Raw genomic sequence first — 22,637 nt, 5'->3', positions numbered from 1 at the left:
TTGTTTTACTATAATCTCCCCTTTTCTCCTGCTTCCCATATTTTATTACCCTTCCAGAAGGTCATCTTTCCTCATTTACAGTTAACATATGATTCTTGGGCTGTGTGTATTTCTTCTTTCACATGTTCCCTTGTCTGTGTCCTCCATTTGTCAGCTTCTCTGCCCCACCCCACCCTGGCTGTCCTTGTCCATACTCATCCAAATGTGGCTGTTCATGAGCTTTTCATGATTGTGAACTCTATACCTAAGTTAACATGTATGAAATAGAAATAGAAATTGTCAAAGTAAATGTATATAGAGGAGTTGGAACTACTGTTCAATTTAAGGGAACAATACCTACTGTATCTGTTTATTATTATTAGATGTGTTACAGATAGAGTCTACTACATCATTAAATTCATTCAACATAAAACACCTCTTGCTGGATTCTCAGAATGATGCATGCCTTGGGCAGCCAGAGGTTTCTTTCTCAGGAAAGCAATGCCCAATTCCTTAGCAAATGGCTTGATTGATCCATATTACGTTCATGAAGTAGTTAACATTCCTCATGAAGAAATAAATGGAGGCTAAGTGACTCAAAACAGATTAACACAAAAGACCTGAATCTTTCTCAGAATTCTTGGTATGCTGGTTGGCTGGATTCCTGTCTGCCCTAGGATAGCCTCTCAGTATCATAAAGTTCAAAAAACATAAATCATTTCCATGTAGTGAAAGAAGAGAACCCCTACTAATTCCCCTTCTTTTTAGTTTAAAAAAGGGGGGAAACTAAACCTTATATTCTATCAGAAATCTCTACCTTCTATCAGAAATTTAATATTTGGACTATTTTACAAAAAGAAATGTCTAGCAAATCCTATGCACTTTAAATAACTAATTATATATCAACCTGACTCCTTCCTTCATTCTAGCAGCAAGAAAATTGTTAGTCTGAAGAGTGGAAAGCACCATAAGATTTACTTTTCACCTAACACACACTTTGTATTAAACTAATATAATTCAAAGTAGCACTCAGTTAATTCCTCTTCAATTCAGTCTCTACTTTCCTAATAAAAGAAAAAGCTAAATACTTTCTAGTAGAAAATCTATTTTAAAAAAATGTCAAAAATAGTTCATGATAAAACTTGTGAGTAGATAGTCACAAAAATACTTTTATTCACTCAGGCAAATTTCAGTTCACTATAAATCTCTCCTATGGCCAGGTTTGTCCAGACATCTATTTTTCATCAAATGCATCAAATATTAGGATTCTATTCTTTCCTTACCTCTGCATTTAACCAGGTGTGCTAGGAAAGCCATTCTTACGAAGCTGAGTTCACTTTGCTGGCAAAAAGAGAAGGAAAGAACAATTTGCTGTGGTGCACAAGATGTGGCTTATGTCACCAATGATGTCAGATGAACAAGTGACAATGGAGAGGAAAGGGACACATCAAGCCCCTACGTGGCAGATTATCACAAATACTTATCAAATAGCCACTCATAGGGAGATGACAGAATTCAACGAATCTGGTTAAGATTTGATCAGCAAGGCTCAAAGACTACTGTGGAAACAAATCCCTCATCCCCTATGGTGACTTTACCTAGGCTCCCCAACTTACATTTATGGGAAAGGATGGTGGGGGTTGACATTAGAGGGGGTGATGGCAGGGAAGATCATCCTGGAACTCTTTTGCTTCCCTGTGAATTCTCTCTGCTTCATATGAGCACAGAGGACATTTTCCCTTCCACATCTTTTCCCCCCATATACAAGCATGTGTTTTTTTCCAACTGTGTAATATATACAAGTGACCCGAGGTAAGAGATGCTTGAATCTGATCTGAGAAAAAGAGGAGGAAAAAAAGACACATCCCAAAATGAGTTTCATTTATATAATGAAAATAAATTTTTACACAATCAACAGAAACACGCCAAGATTTTTTGCGAAAAATATTTTTAAATAAATTTTTGTCTTTTTTTTTTACATTCTGATATACATATGTAACAAGGTTTATGGCACTGTAACCAGAATCAAATCAAAAAAAAAAAATTAAAGGAAAAAGGTGGGAAGGAAAGCAATTGGTTTTGTTGAATTCCTTTCTCCCTCCAAGCTGGCCATCTATTTGTCTATTATTCGGCTGCCAGCGCTAACTTGTTTGCACACTCAAAACAGCATATTATTGCACAAGAAGCCAGTGAAGGCAGAGGGTAGGATGGTCAGTTCCTTGCTACTTCAAAAAAGTCTCTTAAACCCAGAGGGGAGGGGAGTCATTCAGAGAACGAAACACACAAAATCAACAGTTTCCTTTGTCTCCTTAAAGAATGTGAAGGGTTCTTAGACCACTTAATCTGCCCTGATATTCTCCTTGCCCCAGCAAACACACAGGGCTGGCTTGTGTTGGGTTTCTGCTTTCTATGTGGGTGCTGTGGCAGCCCCCACCACTTCAAGATCCAATATCATTTCCTACTTTCTTCTGGTTCTCTTGAAGGGGTTTAAAGTGGAGTATCTTCGGTCTATGAGCCTGCACAGACTATTCAATCATAAACTCTACAAATAGCTTAAAAGGAAAAGGGGAAGAAACAAATTTTATTATATTTTTATTGTTGGCTTAAAAAAATTACTTCTTTTGCCTCCCTGCTTTATCAGTTCATGGGAAGTAAATCTCAATGGCATCAAAAGTTAAATTCTTCACACACGTGTTAAAAATAAAGTTTTTGAACAAATTTGTTTCCATTCACAAACTTTGTCCATCTAAAATAAAAAAGAAAAAAGAAAAGAAAAGAAAGAATCCATCCTCCTTCCTGTCTGTCTCCTAAGGGAGAATGGTATCCTTTCCATCCCCAGCCATCACACGACTGTCTCCACGCCCATCAGCTTTGGTGTAAGGATTCGCGGGGTCACCCCATTGTTTAGGTCTTCCTCAAACTCCAGCAACTGCCCCATGAAGTTAAGGTTTGGGGAAATAATTGGTCGTTTGCCTTTGACAAATTTGTAAGCATCAGTCATGGTCATTCTTGTGTGCTTCATTAAGTAGGCGATGACGATGGTGGCCGAGCGGGACACCCCAGCCTGGCAGTGGATGAGAAGCCCCTTCCCACACTGGTGAGCTTCCTCTGGAAAAAAGGGAGAAAGGGCAAGAGGTGAGGGAGGAAGAATTTGATGGAAGAAGAGAGACATTAATTGTTGTCTAGACCTGGCAATGCCATATTGTATAGAGAAAGAATCAGCTACATAATTTACAAAGTAATTTGAGAACTGGTTAAAAAAAAAGTAAGTAGGAATAAGAAACTACTTTTCTACATTTACAGGGTGAAGGAATGATTCCAACAGAAGGGACAGCAGCCACTGAAGTTAGATCTACAACGCCATTGATTTACATGCCAAGCAAGCTACTGATTAAATAGACCTTTCTAATTAAGGATGGGCCAGCTGTGTGGCTTACTGAAGCTAATGTTGTTAACACTGTCTGTTCCACCTGTGATAGAGGGGGTAGAAATTTCCTTCTTTATACTGTAGAATCACTCTGTACAGGAACTGGTATTACATGGATAAGAGTTTCAGTCTTACAAGACCCTGCTCTGAGGTTAAAGGAACGAAACCCAACTAGGAAGTTACTGGGTTCAACTTCTCATCAGAAAAGCCTACTTTGGCAAAGTTAGCTAAAGCCTCACCATAGCTAGGACAATCCCCTCAGCTTCAATCCTCTGTATACAGGGATGCCAATGATGAAAAAATTCCAGCAATGGCTGAGATTCCAAAATTGAAGGAGGCAACATTGTGTGTTTCCATTTATTAAAGACTCAGGAAAGCTAGTCTTATTAAAGACTAACTCATGGGCTGTGTCTGAATGGATTCTTAAAGACACTTCTAGATTAAAGCCATCCTTGAAGAAAGCAAGCCTGAGGGAATACCAATAGACCAAAAGTTGGAAAGTAGCGAGAATAAGGTGAGCAGTGATTTAAATTAAACTACTTCTACTAGCTACCCACCAGTGGGCCACTGTGTAAAAAATTTCATCTTAAAAATCTATAGCATTTTAAGAAATAGTGTTTATAATGTTCTAGTTGTTCCCAACTGGTAACCTCTGAATGCATAGCACAGGCTTATTTTCATTCTTATACCATTGGATAGACTGAAATTGTATAGTTTTGCTTTGGGGAAAATGCTAAGATTCCAATATAAACTAAGCAGAGGCGGGGCTTCCAGTTTGATTATGCCAGTTGGCTTATTCCCTAGATGGATGTCATTCCCAGAGTCCCTGAACATTGTCTTCTGTTCAGCACACATTATTTATCAACCTCCTCATCAACACTGGGAGGTGCAGTGGTTAAGAGAATGAGCTGCCAAGAGGTATGCTTGGCCATTGGTTCCATTACACACTAGATGAGTGATCTTGTGTGAGTCCTGTGATGTCCCAGATCCTCCATTCCTCTATCTGAATGATGGGAGTAATACTCTGGAAAATGTTCAGGGGCTATTCACACAAGTTTGCGGTAGGAATGAATAGAGCAGAGTAAACACTGTCCTGGAGAATTATAGAAAGACCTCTCGCCTGTAAGTCAAGGGTCCTGAGTTTTGCTACCTTCTCTGACATGAAAATTCCTCTGACCTTGGAGGAGTCACTTTACTTTGCTGAATTCAGTAGCCACTTTGAGAGGCCATTTCCTTCTAAATGGAATATTCCATGATCCTGCATTAAAGATACAATCATGAAGCAAAGCAGCTGGGCAGAGTGACCAGTGCTACCAATTTTACAGCAAATCCACCAGACCCAATGACTATTAAACTCAAGGCTTTTTTTTTTCCTTGACAAAGGAACACTAAACACAAATGAGTATATTCTTCCTGGGACAGAGGCCAGGAACCACCTGTTATAATATTTAGGAAAAGTACTAGGTCACCAGTCTGTGGTAATAAAGGTTGGAGTCACTTGAAAAAACCTGTTAAGTATCTTCTAGGTGTCAGGTTTCCCAAATGATTATTTGAACCTTACACTAGTTCAAGGCTATTGAGCAGTAAAAGTGAAAGTTGGGATTATGTTAGGCTGGCTGCCACTTCCTTCTGAAGATGAAAATTGGTCATTGCTATGATTTTCCTCCTTGGGAACAACTTGGGCTGCGGACCTTGACTTTTCCTATTGAGTGAGTGTGGTGCACACTGATTAAGGAAACCTAGTAGCTCCTGTCATTCGCACACACACTCACCCTATTGCTACCAAAGCATTAGAATAGAGGGGAAAACGTAGAAGGAAATGATTAAGTGCCTCCACTCTTCTCTCTCCCCAAAACTGATGTGGCAATTATAGAGTTCAAGACAGCATTACCTTTACTGAAAAAGGTTCTCCAGAAGCACCTCCACAGCAAATGCTACCCCTGCCTCAGACTTGTGTGAAGGGAGATACCAACTTCAAATTCATTTAAGTCAAAATAAGGAAATGAAATCACCTCCTATGCTAGAGGAACAGGCTTACAGGACCTGAGGGAGGTGTGGGGAAGTTTGGAGGTGGTATTATAGTCACTACATTTATTTCCTTCCAGGCAAGGAGTAGCTCTAGTAGACCAGATAACCCCATCTGCCTTCCAGCCTCTTACTCTCCATCAATTATTCTGAACTTCAGTTATAAGGCATATGGATGGGAACCTCTACCACTTTTCCTTGAGAACTCCAGGGATGAGGATTTCTCATTGAACAGACCCTAAGCAAATGTAATCCCTGCACTTTCCTGTCTATCCCAAATGGAGTCCATGGCCTTGACATGGAAACTGCCTGCACCCAGTGGCTGAAACCAAAAACACCTCAGAACAGCTTTTACACAATGCTGGAATAAACCTCGGTCTTATATTTAAGCAAATGCTGGAAGGGAAAGGAAGGCAGGAGAGTCACCCTGGGAGATAATTACCAATGAACTCGAAGGCCTCCTCAAAGTACTGCCGCAAGTTCTGCTTGTTGCTGTCGGTGGCGGGCAGCCGCTTGTAGCTGAACAGGCCTTTCTCGTAGTGGTACAGGGGCAGGTGAGTGGTGACGTTGATGATGTAGCTGATGTTCAGTCGCTGCATGGTGTCCATGTCCTGAGCGTCCTGCTCATTGCCGAGGAACAGGAAAGGCAAGATGGGGGTAAGCTCTGCATTCTCGATGTCGGGCGTGGTAGGGATGGACTGAGGTAGCAGGCTCGAGGCCGCAGATGCGCCCCCCACCTCCCTGCACTCCTGCAGCTGGAGGGAGTTGTCACAGAGGTTTTCATGGTTCTGCTTAAAACTGCTAAGTCCACCTGGAATGAAAACACAGCAAGCGATAATGACTATCCCTGGCAGCAAAAGCTACTTTCCTTTCCCCCCAACCCCCGGCAACAAGTGTGCAAGGTCACCTATGTACATTTGATAGGTATTTAAAATCAAAACAAAAAAGCAAGTCCATTGTGGCTCAGGACAGGCTTGGGAGGGGAGAGCTCCATGTGCCCTTTGGAAATACACTCTTTACACAAACTGGGGCAGGGTCCCAGGAAATAGTGCCACGCCCTATCAGGCATTTTCATCAGCAGCAAATTTTATCTGCCTCAAAGAACCCTATGCTCAGTGGCCTATATAGAACCTTGCACTTGGAGAGTCAGGGGAGGCCTGGATGGCCTTCTCCAATGGGAAACTTCTGCCAGCATCTCCCCCTGCAGAGATTTGTCTTGCTCCCTCACTGATTCGCTGCATCCAGAATGACAAGTGGGCTCCCAAGACAGAAGAGCGGTTCTGAGTAGGGGCCCAGGAAAAAAGATCACCTGGGCTATCACCCCAATCCTCTGCTTCCTGCTCTGCAGCTGGGCCACAGTCATTGCTCAGTCTCCCCACCTATTAAAGGAGGATAAAGGCATCTACCTCTTAGCAGACTAGCTGTTTTTATTAATAGTACTTATCTGAATGCCCACAGGTTGAAGCAGCAGAGAAATGCTTGGAAAAGACAAAACTCCAGAGAAGGAGCCATCCTTATGACCTCTTTTGTGATATTTTCCACAGAAGCTCCTGACAATCACCACCCCTAACAGAATAAAACCTGAGAGGATCCCAGTTCCCCAAACACTCCTTTCTGAGAATTGCATGGATATAAACCCAAACAGACCCACAAATACACATCTTCATGCTCAAGGCTTTGCTGTGCCTCCTAAGAATTATGGATCTAGCATAAAAACCTTAAAAGGGTACAAGTTTCCTGATTTAAAATGCAAAACCCCCACTCTCAACAAGTGAATAGTCACATGGGGGAGATATCGTAAGGAAATCATCTAATCAAAGATATTCAGCTAGACAAATAATCACTATAGCATTATCTATTTTATAGAAAAGACCAAGTAAAAAACAAACACATATTTTTAAACAGGTCCAGTTATTTATTATACCCATCTGATGGACTATGATGATGTACCATTAAAAGTTATGAAAACAAAGAACATGATATTGTTTGCTATTGAATGGAGAAAGCCAATTTCAAAGCATTCACCCCACACGTGATCAAATACTAAATGATCAAACAAAAAAGTTAGGAAATGCATGGATCCTAGTTTACTGCTTATATGCTTTCCTTCAACATTTGTTCGCTGCATCGCCCACATGGGTAAACCCACAGGGCTATGATGAGAGTCACTGTAGACAACACACATGAAGGGCTATGAAATCCGAGCTGACATCACCACCAAAGCAGTGACCATTCTAATCAAATGACTAGGTCCACTCTGGCCTTCCCTTTGAAAAGAGAGGGACAGTGGAAATCTCCTACATACTGAAAGCCACCGGGACCCAACATTTTCCCGGAAGACAGATGCTTGGCGTCCATCTTGGTGGCTTCAGGAGGGAAGGCAGGAAGCACTCAGTGTGAACAGGATATGGCTATGTTGAAATAAGGACAGGAAGTCGATCTGTTCTTTCCACTAGTTTCTGAAACTACTATATGTCCTTCTCCATTTCAAGTCTTTTCTAGAGCCTCCACAGTAGGAATCTCCAGACCATAACCAACACCCAGTCCCAGGGAGGGTCACAGCTAGTCCCCTAAAAACCAGGGAAGCTAAGTTTTCATTAAGTCCTACCAGTGACCCAAAGAATATTCAAAGGGGTCATATTATTATCACCGCTCACTAAGCATCAAAACCTATCTTTGCTTTTTGCAAAGAAAAACAAGCCTGCCCAATCCTTTTAATGGGTTTCAAGATTTCAGTGCTGCCTTTACATACATATCTGTTTGTTCTGCTCTGAAATTGTAGTAACACAGTTGGGACCCAGAGAAGTCATTTTGAATGGAGACAAAAGAAATGGAAAACTAGCAGAACTTTTTAAAAAAATGTTTTTTAAATTGCCCACAGTTGTGCCAAGCACCACAAAAGAGATGCGAAAGAGTTATTTTAAAATCTGCTCAGCTTTGCCCCCATAAAAACCAAGTAAACAGAGCCACACTGATCCTGTGATGGGAACCAAATTCACTTATTTTTTTCTTAAGAAAAAGGCAGTGTTACACTTTTCCATATAAGACGAGAGGAGAGGAAAGAACAACAAAATAAACTCAAAAGAAGTGGGGGGGTTAGGGAGGGAACTTCTCTCTGTTCTTATTTAGGGTACTCAAGCTGTAATTTGTCTTAAAAGCAGCTAGTTAAAAACATGCATGCCAGAAAACCCCCCACACAGAAAAAAGCAGCATACAGCTTTTTAAAATTCTGTCTCTACACCTCCTTTCCAATGACATCAGCTGGAGGCTCCCCACCTGCCCAGTTGCCATAGCAGTTACACAAAGACATACAATGACATCAGTTGGCATGATATCAGCTCTTTGAGTGCAAACAATACAAGAAGAACTACTTTGTTTAAGGCCTTTGGTGGGACTGTGTTCTGGAGAGCCAATGATGTAATGCTGACAGGTGGCATGGGCCTTCCATTTGCCTAATGGGGGCAAAAACCCAATGGGGGAGGGAGCTGGAGACACAGACACAGAATGCTCCGAATCGCAGGGGGTGCTCACATGTAAAATTCTGTATCTATGGTGTGTGTGAGCCATGTGGGAACTGTGCTTGCTGAGTATCTGGAGACAGAGCGGGTAGAAAAGGACATAAAATTCGAACACATTAGGCAGACAAGAACATTCTCAGGGAACAGGAGAGACAGGGTGCCCTGCTCACTCGCCAGCCTGCTGATCCACGCAGGCCTGGGTATACAAAGCCTCTCTGGGATGGCTGGGGCTTAAAGCAGAGGAGCTTCTTTAAGGAGCAATGTCTGCAGAGGGATTTTTTTTCAAGTTGGAATTGGAAGCTGAGGAGGGGAGAAAGGAAAGAGCGGAGGCATAGGATTTGCTCTTCCCCCTCTTCGCCCCCACCCTACCCATCATCTACCACTAACGGCCAGAGGGGATGGTCACCTCACAAGGAGTCTGGAATCTTTTGTATCTCTATATAGAAACATGGCAGAATGATAATTAGCAAACAACTGACCTGGGGGCAGCGCAGCCTGATGGTTAGAGCCAGTGGAGGCAGACAGAGCCAGCTGTGATGGTCATCACAACAGTGTAAGCCCTGGTGCAAACCACATTCCCTTGGGGAAGCCTTTGCTGACAGATCTGGAAAATGGGACGAATGTTACCTACCCCTAAAACAGTGCCATCAGAGACTAAGTGACCATTCTGACATATACCTGTATAGAAATAAGGTCTTGCTACCCCAATATCATGCCCATCAGGATCCTCACCTCCAGTTGACCCACGCACACTATAGTACAAGAGATCCCCAAGTGAGCTCAGGGATCCCGAGACCACACTGTCGGGTCTCGATGCCAGCATGATGATGTTAAATGGCATCAATATAGAATACCCAGCACCTCAAAAGAAAAAAAGATAAAGAAAGCAGCTCATCAGTGCCTTCCAACAGGATGTTAGTCAGGTCATGGTCCCACTAGAGCAATGGAGTCTAGTTTTAGTGGGAAACTTCTTTTTGTGGGTGCCTTTTGACTCTTGCTGGAGTTTCAGTTACTGCTGTACTACAAACATAAGCGCCCTCTGTAACATGCTTCAGAGCAGCACTCTGGATAGCAAATTAAAGAAACCACACCCAAATGTGGAGTCTACAACTGAGAGATTTCCATATTCTAAAGGTGGACAGCGCTTTGCACGCAAGCTTTTGAATTTCTTTTTTTTTTAAATGCCTTTTTTTTTTTTAGAGGCATGTATTTTTTATTTATTTATTTATTTGTTTGTTTGTACATGCACTGGGTACAGTCAGAAGCGCGGGAGGGTGAGAGAATTCACCAGAGCCAGAGCAGGGAGCAGAGCAGGCAGAAGGACTGAAGTACACTGCTGAGGGGAGCAGCGGGCGGCAGGAGAGGTCTGCGCGCCATGTGGGACCCTCCTCTGGTGGGCGGGGAGCAGCCGATTCCACTGTTAGCTTGTTGCATGCATGCTGATCACCCCCTTTTGTTGCCCAGTTTATCTTCCTAGGTGATTAGCAACTTTTAGAGAAAAATGGAGCTATAAGGATTGTGGTGATAGGAGCCAGGCTGCTCAAGTTTAAAATTCTGGCTCCTATCACCTTTTATAAAGCTGGGCTCCCTAGAACAGGTTTCTAACACCTCTGTACCTCAGTTTCCACACCTGGAATATGAGTTAACAGCAGTATCTCGCAGGTCTCTGAATATGCATACATGAAGCAGATGTGACCCCTAAACTTCTAGAAATAGGGAAGATATTGGTATAAAATGGAGTCTTAATAATACTATTTTCTGGGTCCTCCAGGAAAATTGGAGTACATCAAAGCATACACTCAAGATTCTATGTACACAAGAGCCTGGGTATGTAGGAGCTGATGCCAGTCCTCCAGAACTGAAACTCTCAGAGGGGCCAGAGTCACTTCATACTTTTCAGGGCAGAAAATCACCTGCCTTAGCAAGAGAGACGCTTTCAATACCAGTTAGATCCATAAAGATTATTTCTGCCTCTTGTCTTTTCATGAGATTGTCTCTGTAGACAGGATGGAGTGCTTTACAATAAAAATGATTTCAAGTTCAGACCCAGGTGCTGTCACCTAAATTGTCCTATGATCTTATCCCCAGGGACCATGCATTTCTTTCTAAGGAGAGTGAAGGGAGGCTAGATTAAAGAGAATAATAGAGTGAGACTGCTGTGTCACTAGGGTGAAGTAAGAAGCACAAGGATAAAGAAACACTTTTGTTCCAGGGAAGAGAGAGACTTGGAGATTGAGTTCTGCAGTTTTGCTGGTGGCATCATGACTCAGAGAGGAGAATCTGATAATCATGTTAATTTCATTGCTTATATGTGAGATTAGTGAGAAGACATAATTGAGTAGGTACCATAAAGCTTAAAACTGTATATGTGTGTCACACATATACACATACATTTATAACCACACCTATATGCACGCATGCATACATGCATATATGTGTGTACACACATATAAATCAACAAATAACTCAGTATCTTTAAGCCAATGAAATTCATATTTAATTATTTGGGCAAATGTTGTCAAGTGTTGCAGGGAGAAATATTTACAAATTTCTTAGTTCCTAGCCTCAGGAGTTTTTAACTGTCCAGTCTCTGGTGGAAGATACTTACAACTACAGATATATGCTAAAAACCAACTCTGGAAGCAGGCACTGATCTGTCAGGGAACAGGGAAGAAGGTCCCCTTGGATATGGAAGAGTGACAGCCACATACCAGCTATATGACCTGTGAATGCTTTGGGGGTCTTTCTAGACTAGCTTTCCTGCTCTAGAAAATGGGAGTACTGCACTCAGGTCTGTCATAGAGATTCAGGGGCATGTGTGGGATACATACATGCTGGGATCTCTAAGGCTCTGATGTAGCTATCTGGATAATAACTGTCAATGGAGCAGCAAAGATGACAAGCACCACAGGGGACAGATGCAGGGGGATATCTGTGGCCCAGGGTGATCCCAGCAAGTGTCGCTAGAGGTGAAACCTTGATGGATGGTAAAACAGATTCAGAGACACAAGGAAGGGAGACCATCACCAGAGTCAGCTCCAATAAGTCAAAAGGCACAGAAGCAGAGGGGCAGGATGCCTCGCCGCCCTTGCCAATGGCATGTTTGGTGCTGTTGGATCCTAGACTCTGTGAATCCAGGAAGAAGTGGCACACAGAGGAGGGGCTGGGTTGATGGCCTCCATTGGAAGCCACCTGGAATTTATTTATAATTTTAGAAAGACATATATTTCAAAAGACAATATAAACATTTAAAAAGATTCTAAGCTTATCAAATATTCATGAATGCATTCCTGCAAATTTTATGGAAAAAATTATGTATATAAAAATGTATACCTTTATATACCTGTTGCATACAAGTTATGTACAAATTTTAGAACTAGAGATATTAAGGAGTAAGGAGATATTGAACATTAGATATGAATTAGGGGGACAGAAGTTATATTTAACTTAAAATAAATATATATCTATATATATAAAACTTTTCTATACCACTAGCTCTTCGATCAGTTGAAGTGCTCAAAATTTCTGAGTCATTCTATATAAATCTTAGTTGCAACACTTATTAAATGCATGTCGAAAGCCTCCCTCTATACCTAAAGCCACACTATTAATATTTATTCCATTTTTTGTCCTTTTCTTGCTATGCATATCCAAATTAATTGCTTTGGGCCCTTGTCAGGAATAGTTTTATGGATCTACTTTTATACACAGAACTTAGTCAAATTGTTGGAGGAAAAGTAAGGAGCAAACTCTAAACCTGTGAAGGATGTCCCGAATGAACTCCACCCCTCAAGTTGTTATGGACTTCCCCCCTAACTCCACCCTGTAAAGGTCACAGGCACTGAGGACTCCAATTCACAGGATGCCATGAATCTGGCCACCTGAATGGGGGGGGGGTGGTCACTGAGAACTAGGGGTGGAGTTAAGCAGCCATGCTTGGTATGTAACTGAACACATGTGGGCTCCCTCCTGTCCTGCTCTTCTGACTTTCAGCTTCACCCTGGGGTCTCAGTTCAGGTGCCATTGCTGGTAAAACATGTCACAATTAATCTACTCTCTCCCCCTCCTCTCCCTCTCCTCCCTCTTCTCATTCCCTTTGTAAATAAATGTTTTGTAAATTTTTTCTCTGTGTGCCTGCTTTTGGGTCCTGTCCTGAGTTCTTAACCACATGGGTAAGAACTCATACCCAGGTCACCCCACCTCCCCCAGGAGCTGTCCTATAACAGCTTGGTATCCAGTGTGGGGCTCAAATCCACAGCACTGAGATTAAGAGTCTCAGGAAGATGGGTGATTTAGTCATACTTTTGATACAAACCAGAGTTTAAGGAAGAGCTATTAAGCTAGCCAATCAATCTCTTCTGGAAAGAAATTCATAAATATTGGCAGATAAAGTAAAAGGATTTCCCCAGTGTCTACCTTTATCAAGAATGCCCCTCACAAAACTGTCTTCCCAAACAGACTAATAGTTACTACTCATGTTCTTACTATTATTTAATCTAGCCAAGTTATATTTAGGAATATTTTGAGAGGAAAAATATTCCTAAAATATTTACATCAGAATTTCCTTGAATTTTGAGTTTAATAGAGTTCTTTCACTGGATTTTCTGCAAGACAAAAATCATAATTTAGACTATTGATTCCTACCCAAAATAGTCACTGCTAGAATAGTCACTGTAACTCAGAAATTTTATTTATTTTTGTTTCCTTCAGTTTATGTACCATCCCACCTACATAAGCAAGTGGTAGCTTATAAATCTAACACTCTGGAAATAAGGTAATACTTGTGCTTTATGGTATTCCAAGAACTAAGAACAGGTAACTTTCATTCTTCCCAATCTTTGTATAATTTATAATGCACTTTCAGCTAAATTGCTGGTTCTATATCCTTCTACAACCATTTTAAAGCATTAACTTGTTTAAAGTTTCTGATTTCTGCTTAAACTCTGTGGCATCCTGCTTTGATAGATAAAATCTTTCTAATATCCTGAATAGAAGTTTGTGAAATTCCCACCTAAAAACTTACCTCCAAAAAAAGTGAACTAAACTGCAAAGATCCAATGATTTAGGAATTGTAATTTATAAACATTGAAAACAAAGTTGTAACAGTATGTCTTCCAACAAATGTTCACGAGGGCAAACTTTTGACCAATTTTAAAAGGTCATCACTTTGCCCTCTGCCCCCATCATGTTCAGACTTTGATTTGGGGTAGATACACAAGTCCCCTCAGCACAGAATCGGTGCAGAAAAAGGCTGGCCATTAAATTTCAGTGACCACTGCACAACACAAAAAGGTAGATTCTAGTCACCATCCCAGAAAGGGAGGTGCATTTCTGCCCCCCTTCCTTCCAACCTAACATTCCTCCTTGAAGGCTTTAATGAGTAACCAGAGTTTAGGGCACTACAAGTTTAATTTGTGTGTATTTGAATAACATGGGCAGATTGTTGGAAAGGCTACTTCACAAGTATGTAAATACAGCCTGTTTCTTTAAATCTGTTACCTCATTTATTTACATCAGAACAGAAAGCACTGCCAGACCAACAGCTGATGATAGTCATGTAATTTTCCACAAAGACAACAATTAAACAGCTTTGTGTTACTTTAATGAACAGATGACTTTTCTGTGAGCAGGATTCAAACTGTAAGATCCAGTTCCCACTGCCAGGAAACAACCCCCACCCCTGCCCCACCCAGAGTCACTGTGACTTGAAGGAAGAGCAGCCTTTGGCCAGGTCCTCCCCACCCCCCAGCTCCTGTGTGTTGCCTCCCTCCCGCTTCCTCCTCAACCTTTCCTAAGAAAACAAGTGGGGGCATTTATACCTGGAATACTTTTGAGGCTTTCATTTCCAGTGAATCCACACAATACTTTTTTTATTTTTTTTAATTAATTATTTGTTTATTTATATTTATACAAGCACTGGGTACAGTCAGAAGCACGGGAGGGCGAGAGAACTCACCAGAGCCAGAGCAGGGAGCAGATCAGGCAGAAGGACTGAAGTACACTGCTGAGGGGAGCAGCGGGCGGCAGGAGAGGTCTGCGCACCATGTGGGACCCTCCTCTGGTGGCCGGGGAGCAGCCGGGGATCGAACCGGCATTGCAGAGGCCACGGGCAGCTTTGCAACCCAGCGCTCAACTGCTACGCCACTGGGGAGGCCCCACACAATACTTTTTTAACCTATTTTTAAAGAGTCAAGTGTGGGGGTGTGAAGAGTAGTCAGCCCTGGGCCTCCCCTGGTGGTGCAGCTGTTGAGCACTGGGCTGGGAGGCTGCCCGCAGCCTCTGCAGTGCCAGTTCGATCCCCGGCCACTGGTCACTGGCAAGAGTCCCACCAAAAAAAAATAAATTAATAAAATTAAAAATAAATAAATAAATAAAGAGTAGTCAGCCCTCCCCACACATGCACAGTGTGAGCTGAGCCTATCAGCATCCAGATCCACATCTTTATACCAACCTCCCCTTCTGTCTCAAATAAAGGTGTCAGTAAGAAGCACCTGGAAGGCAGGGCAGTTGGGCATCCTTGATTTTGCCAGGTCACTCCCTCAGCCTGAGGGGCAGGGAGAGAACTTCCCCTCTCCCCAGACCTTCCCTGGGCTGCTTAGAGGGACTGAAGGTTCTGATGGGTCCAGCTGTACCCTTCATCCACTCCCACTTCCCACCAAGGGCCCCCTAAGAAGTCTCACTTTTCATGGAAGTTCTAGATGAAGCTTCATTTCCACTAAGAAAAATGCCAACTCAAGAGAATGAAAGTCAGTGGTTTTCTCCACAAAGCAGGGTTTTGAGATTCAATCTAAGGGACAGCTTTCAGAGAGGCATGCCTGGCACAATCCAGGTTGGGTAGATGTGCAAAGTTCAGTTTTCTTCCAGGCTCCTCTAAGTATCCACATGTGTGGAAACTCCACCTAATTATGTTAGCACAGACCAACCAATTCCCAGGGAAAAAAGCATATGGTGAATGCTCAGCTCACGTCTCTGGAATTTCTTCATAAGCATGCCACCAGTTATTTTAACTTATTTTTCACTTTCATAATTTTGGTTCTCTAAGAGCAAGGCCTCCCAAACATTTGGGGCCTGAAATGACCTGCTGAAGATGTCTCTTCTCTCTCTGCTCCTCACTCCCTGCCCACAAGGTCAGGGATCAGTGGGAGGGGAGAGAGAAAGCACCCATAAACACCCCAATAAAAAGGTAATGATTAATTATGGCCAGGCCAGGAGGTCCCTGTAGCTGCTGAGTTCATATGAGACAGATAATCAGTGGTAGTTCAGGGAACTCAGGAATGAGAAGAGACTGGCTGGCAGGGGTAAGGGTGGCAGAGAGAGAATCTGGATAACAGTGGCAGCAAAGAGAACCACACTCTGGGTAAATTGCTTTGACAGCAAGGTCCTGGTGTGGGATGTGGCCAAGCCCAGTGAGTGGGCAGGTGGCAGCCAGTGGCTTGAAGAGGTCAAAGACGTCTCCAGGGGGCTCCTGGGCCCAATAAGCTGTTGAGATTTTATTCTAAGTTCAGTGGGAAGATTCTGAATGCCTAGAAGTCCATAAGAGGTGATCAATACATGCTTGAAAGGTACAGGGAGAAGGAGAGGGAAACAAATATGTTATTTACCAGATTTACCCGAACTCTTAAATCTGGTCAAAATACATGTTTTCGCTTGCCCTAAGCATTTTTTATACCTGCTGCAAATTGTGTCTCCCCAACCCTCCTTCCACAATTTATGTGTTGAAGTTCTAACTCCCAATGTAAAGGGATTTGGAGAAGGGGCCCTTGAGACATAATTAGGTTTAGATGAGGTTGGGGAGGGCATGATGGGATTAGTTCCTTTATTAATTAGAAGAGGCACCAGAGAGCGATCTCTCTCTCTCTCTCTCTCTCTCTTTCTCTCTCTCTGCCATGTAAGCACATAACTAGAAAGGAACCATCTGCAAGCCAGGAAGAGAGCCCTCACCAGGACCCAAATCTCAGACTGGTACCCTGATCTCAGACTTCCAGTTTCCAGAACTGTGAGAAATAACTGCTGTTTAAGCCACCCAGTCTATGATATTTTGTTATAGCATCACACATAGACTAATACAGTATTGCTTTTAATTTCAATTTTTAGTATTACTTAATTTTGAAAAATGCAAATTATAATTCTTACCTTTAAAGAACCACACCAAAACCTGTGTGCTGCCTGAGAATCTGGCTGCTGAGAGCCAACCCAACTTGGTACCATACTGTAAGGTCAAGTCAGGAATGGTCCAAGATCAGGATGGGGATGCACAATACTAAAGGCAAACCTGTGGCATCTCTCAGAACCTTGATTCCACTAACAAGCACCAAGCAGAGAAACTCACCTCTTGCCCAAAGTCCCACATCTGCTGGTGAGTAACCCCTCTGGGGTCAGGTAAGACCCATGCCCTCCCTGAAACATGGAGCTGAAGACTGCTTTCTCTGAGGTTTTCTGTGCATTTGAGAGGCTACTCTATACCATGGGGGGGCTCTAGCTTTTCTGTTTGCTAAAAAAGCTCAATACTGGTTAATCCATCAAGATGGATTAAGGGAGGGAAAACAATCCATGAGATCATACTGGAAGGCTGCAGGGGAAGACTGTTACAGGAGAGTGCTATGAAACACAGAGCCAGATTTTTCCCAAGAGCTCAACCAGATACCCCATTACTGTTTGATTTTCTGAAGAGAGGGAAACCATTCTTTGCTTTTCAGTACAGAAGAAGTTTAAATAACGAGGGCCTGCTAAACAAACAAACAGAGGAAAGCCCAGTAAAGCTGGTCATTAAACAGACCCACTTACAAAAAGAAAACTGTTGCTTCACAATCTACCTCCCCTGAGGACAGACATTTATCTTAGACCCCAAATTAAACACATCACAACTTCACAGCAGAAGTATGTTTCCCAATGGGATTTAAGTAGAGGCCAATTAAATAAATCTCTAGAAATACCAAGAGCAAGCCTCAGGGGACAGCATATTTCTACTGTGAAACATTCCCATTGGAAATTACATTCACAAAAGGTCATCTAGAAACATCCATGATAAGAGGGGGGAGAGAAAGGCAGGAAGAAGGCAAGTTCCCCAGGCAGGTTCCATTATGACAGTGGTGTATGGGACACCAGACAAAAACAGAGTGTGCATCTCAGCTTGCTTTCAATGACAGCTGTTGTGAAGATGTGCTTTAATGTGATCTGGAGGTCAAAGCACTCTGGCTTAGGGAATTCAGGAAGTGGTAGGGGAAAAAAGCAAGTGTCAACATCAAAATTTGAATTGTTTGAACCAAAGTTTTCAGTTCGTGAAAACCACAGCAACAACTTCCTCAAGTCACTGAGCTGAATTCTGCATTCTGCAGGAACATGAAGTGAGACTGAGCTAACATCAACTGCCAGGAGGAGGAGGCACAAGCTCTCCTTGTACATGGATTCACCCAGCCAGGCATACCCAAAAGCCAGGCCACTCCAGAGAGTTCAACTTGGAAAGGCCAGCCTGGAGCCAGGTGAGGCCTCTGTGCCTGAGCGATGCAGATCAAAAGCTGGTATGTTTGCCTCTAGTGAACCACCCTCTCCAACTAAAGGGAAAAGAAAACCAAGAAGCCAGGATGTTTCAGATGATCAGGCTGGAATCATAGATGTTTAACATGAACTTGAGCTCAGTAGAGGGTGAGAGAAGTCCTGGGCAATTTAACTTGGACCTGCGGAATGGAGAGCTGACCTGCATGCACCCACACTGGCACCCTTTGACTTCCCAGTGAAAGCCCTCTGAAGCCATGCCTGATACTGACCAGGGGGATGGAAGCCCACCAGCAGGGACAGGGAGCGCAGCCCTCTCCCAGACTGATGTGACACTGGGTATGGCTCTGTGACCTCCGTTGCCACTTCTATAAAATCAGGAGTTCCAATCAGCTGTCGGTTTCTCCCGATTCTAGAATTCTGTAACTTCAACTCAGCTCTGATGAACTGGATATTATGGGTGACCAACAGGAAGAATGGGAGCACAACCAGGGGGTGTGCGAGCCTGGCTGACCCACTTCCCACCTCAGGGCCTTGGCACTGCTGTTCCCTCTACCTGGAACTCTCTTCCCTAGTTCCTCACAGAGGTGATTCTGATCTCAAATCCAATACAGGTGATTTAGTAACTGTCTTCCCTGACCTTCCATTTACAGCTATGCTCCCTCCCCATGCCTCCATCTTTGGACATTCTATATGAATGATGAATGGTGGAGATGGAAGGAAAGCAGTCCTGAAACAGAAAAGGAGGCCTAAGACCAAAGACTCAGCCTGAGAGGTGTCAGGGAAGAGTGAACACACATTTATAAGCAGTAGACATGGCTGGAACACAGCACACAATGTATCAGACTCAACAACGTCTGGTTTGCCCAGCTCCAGCCAGCTGATACACCCACTTAGACATGGAGAGAAGTAACACAGGGTTCAGATAGAAACTTCATACCACCAAGGGCTATTTCTTTTGTCTCCTCATTAAAAGGAAACAATGCTGGGTCTAAAATCAAGGATTCTTTTTTTTTTTTTTTTAAGATAGATGTATTTATTTATTTATTTATTTATTTATTTATTTATTTATTTATTTATTTATACAAGCACTGGGTATAGTCAGAATTGCAGGAGGGTGAGAGGATTCACCAGAGCCAGAGCAGGGAGTAGAGTAGGCAGACTGACGAAGTACACTGCTGAGGGGAGCAGCGGGCATGGCAAGAGAGATCTGTCATGCCATGTGGGGCCCTTGCCAGCGGTCAGGGATCAAACCTGCACTGCAGAGGCTGAGGGCAGCTTCGCAGCCCAGTGCTCAACTGCTGCGCCAAGGGGAGGCCCTAAAATAAAGGATTCTTCTTAACCTTTTTATTAATCCCATAGCATCAGCTAAGTTACTTAACCTAAGGCCATTGTAAAACACATGATCATATCATAAGAACATTTTTTTCAAATACAGTAGTATCCTCTACTCCACAAAAGGGCTGCCATAGCCCCCTCTCTCTCACACAGGGCTCAGCACATGAAGGGGGCTATTGAAAGATAAACAAGGATTCTCAAAGAGTCCGGTACTAGGAAAGGTGAGATGCTAAGGGACACAGCATGAGAAATAATACCTACTTTTTTATACCTTTTTAGTCGGTTCTGATGAACCTGCCTTACCCCTTTTAGAGAGTGAAAGAACATCCTCCCAGTTATTAAAAGTATCATGAAGAACTGCCCAAGACTTCATTGTCCTGAACCTTCCCACTGAGCACCTCTGAAGAGCAACCTGGAATAGTGACAGGCTGGCCATGCTAGAAAGAAATAAAATCATCTCTGGCATTCCCAGAGACCTCTTTTATAGCTCCAAAGCCCTGCATATTTAATTCCTGGTTTTCATTGCTGAAGGAATCTCCCCCAGCAGTAACAACAAAGTTTAAGTTTGTCTTTTCTTAAAAATTCCTTCCAGGGCAGCCCCAAGACACACTCATAAAAGTCCATTTTCTATGAGCTTGGACCTCAGAGAGCCTCACAGGCCTGAGCACAAACAGAAGGGAAATGGTTAGCAAGACCGCAGACACAGACAAGAGACAAGGTCTATTTTAAGCAGGGTAGGAGAATCCAAACCAAAGAGAGAGAGAGAGAGAGAGAGAGAGAGAGAGAGAGAGAGAGAGAGAGAGAGAGAGAGAGAGAGAAATAACACACGTGGGGGTCACAGTTTTAAAATATAAAGAAAACCTCCAGAGAAAAGACAATTGATCTGAACACCATTTTGATGAGAAGAAGCAGAATGCATATTACAAAAGTAGGATTCTGCACAGTGCAAACTGTTTTTCAAAAAATACCACAAAATGACCTATATCATTACATCAGTTCAGTTAGCAAAAGGAACTAAATCCCAGCATCAGTATTTAAGAATTAAATGGGTGTCAGTATATACATAAGACACCACCCGTGTGGGGTAATCTGGGAGATGAAACAAAGGGAATCCCAGGAGGTGCAAGTTTAGGGGTCCTGGGCAGGTGATGGCAGAGACCTGCCTGTCTCCAGGCTGTGCCGACTGCTCAAAAAAATGGTTGAGTCATTGCCCAAGTTCAAAATGAAATGGCCATTGTCACTCAGGATATGGGCTTGGAGAGATAAGCAAGTTAAGCTGGAGTATTTAGATTCTCCAGTCACTGCACCCCTAAAACATATATGCTGATGAAAGACAGTCTATTTTTATAAAACTGCAGTGTAATTCTGATATGATGACACAGTCAGCACAGACTCCTCAAGTTAAGGGCACTGTCTCCAACAAGGCTGTCTTCACTTCAGATGCCAAGACAACCACACTTCTCTCACCAGTAGGCTCTAAATTGCAGGCATGTTATGTGCGTAGCGCAACTTAGTTAGACAAGACCCATCTCAGATGCTTGGTAGCCACACGTGACCCGTGTTTGCCATGCTGGGGACTGCAGAGAGGTAATAACTGTCATTATCCATTAAATGTATTAATACATCGTCCTCACTTTACAAATGTTAACTAAAGTGTGTTTGCCAGAGACTCACTCCAAGATGCCAGAAGCCATCAAATAGCTTATCTTCTCAGGAAAAGAAAGACTTGAACTTGTTTAAGTAGAGAAGCTTTCAGGTCCACTGTCCACAGTACACTCCTTTATTGCCACACCCCACACATTTAACACCATCTCCCCAACACATTTAACATCAGCAAAATCCAGTGACAGTGGGTAATAGCTTTCAATGGTCCAAGACACCCTGAAAGCACTGAAAAGCCAGATGGAAAATCTTGAGGGCTCTGAATGACTGGGGGAGAGGGGAGGAAGACAAATTGGGGGAGAGGCTTTGGTTCATTGAGTCACTGTGCAGTGCCTCCTGCCTGGCAGGGCACCACCCAGAGTGATGTTGAGCCACCAGCTAAGTCACCCAGCCCCTGCCTCACTCTGGAAGAAGCTCTGCATTGTGCAGCCACATGAAATCCACTAGCAGGAGATTGATTCACGGGTAATCATTTAGGTAGCTTGGAGGCATCCTTGCCTAGGCCCCAGAGCAGAGCATTTTCAAAGTTGATTTTTAAAGATGGAGATATGGAATGTGAAACATCTGTGTCTGTGAATGGCAGCACCCCAAGTAAGGTACCTTTGTAAGACAGCACTTTCCCCTCCCTGCCCCTGGTGTTCATGCAACTCATTCAGTTGCCGCTGGCCCAGGAGTAGAATTCCCACACCCTCCAGGTAGGAATGAAGAGATTCACCTAATAAGGGCCTGTGAATGCATTTTTACATAATAGGCAAGATTAACTATAATAAATTCAATCCAACTCACATACTTTATCAAGGAAGACAAGCTCATTATCTGTCAGAGAATTAGCTCCTATTTAAAGGGCATTTTACCTCAATTTGGCAAAAAGAACTAATGGGAATTGTCTTTCCATTCTGAGGGATTCTCTTGACTCATTGGCTTAAACACTGGGAACATTTCAGGGCTGTACTAAAAGCCCAGATTTGAAACAAGAAGTGAGGTTTGAAAGCAAACACATGTTATTCAGCATCTCACACTAAGTCTTTCTGCTGCTGTTGCAATGCCGTCCCTTCCAAACACTCTTCTTAACAGCGTAAAACTGGGGATGACTCATATTTGTGAAACAGGGAAGACGCGCAGGCCCTGCCAGATAACTCACTACCACAGCGGTTCTGCTTTGCGATGGCGCTGAGTTGGGAAGCCACCCTCACTCC

The 22,637-nt window shown here is 43.0% G+C and overlaps 1 protein-coding gene across 1 annotated transcript in view; it reads right to left on the bottom strand.

Moving 5' to 3' along the window:
- Positions 1 to 2,620: 2,620 nt before the first annotated feature.
- Positions 2,621 to 22,637, bottom strand: part of DUSP10 (dual specificity phosphatase 10) — a gene marked incomplete at its 5' end in the record, with an annotated part of 32,588 nt that continues 12,571 nt past the window's right edge. Inside the window, 2 exons of the mRNA XM_084245999.1 lie at positions 2,621 to 3,087; positions 5,874 to 6,242. Coding sequence (XP_084102125.1) covers positions 2,822 to 3,087; positions 5,874 to 6,242 — 635 coding nt within the window. The 3' untranslated portion in view covers positions 2,621 to 2,821. The remainder of the gene's footprint in view (positions 3,088 to 5,873; positions 6,243 to 22,637) is intronic.

Source organism: Talpa europaea (genome assembly GCF_964194135.1).
Source record: "Talpa europaea genome assembly, chromosome: 10".
NCBI lineage: Eukaryota > Metazoa > Chordata > Mammalia > Eulipotyphla > Talpidae > Talpa > Talpa europaea.
Note: the sequence above shows the minus strand (reverse complement) of the source record. Positions and strands in the feature narration are given on the sequence as shown.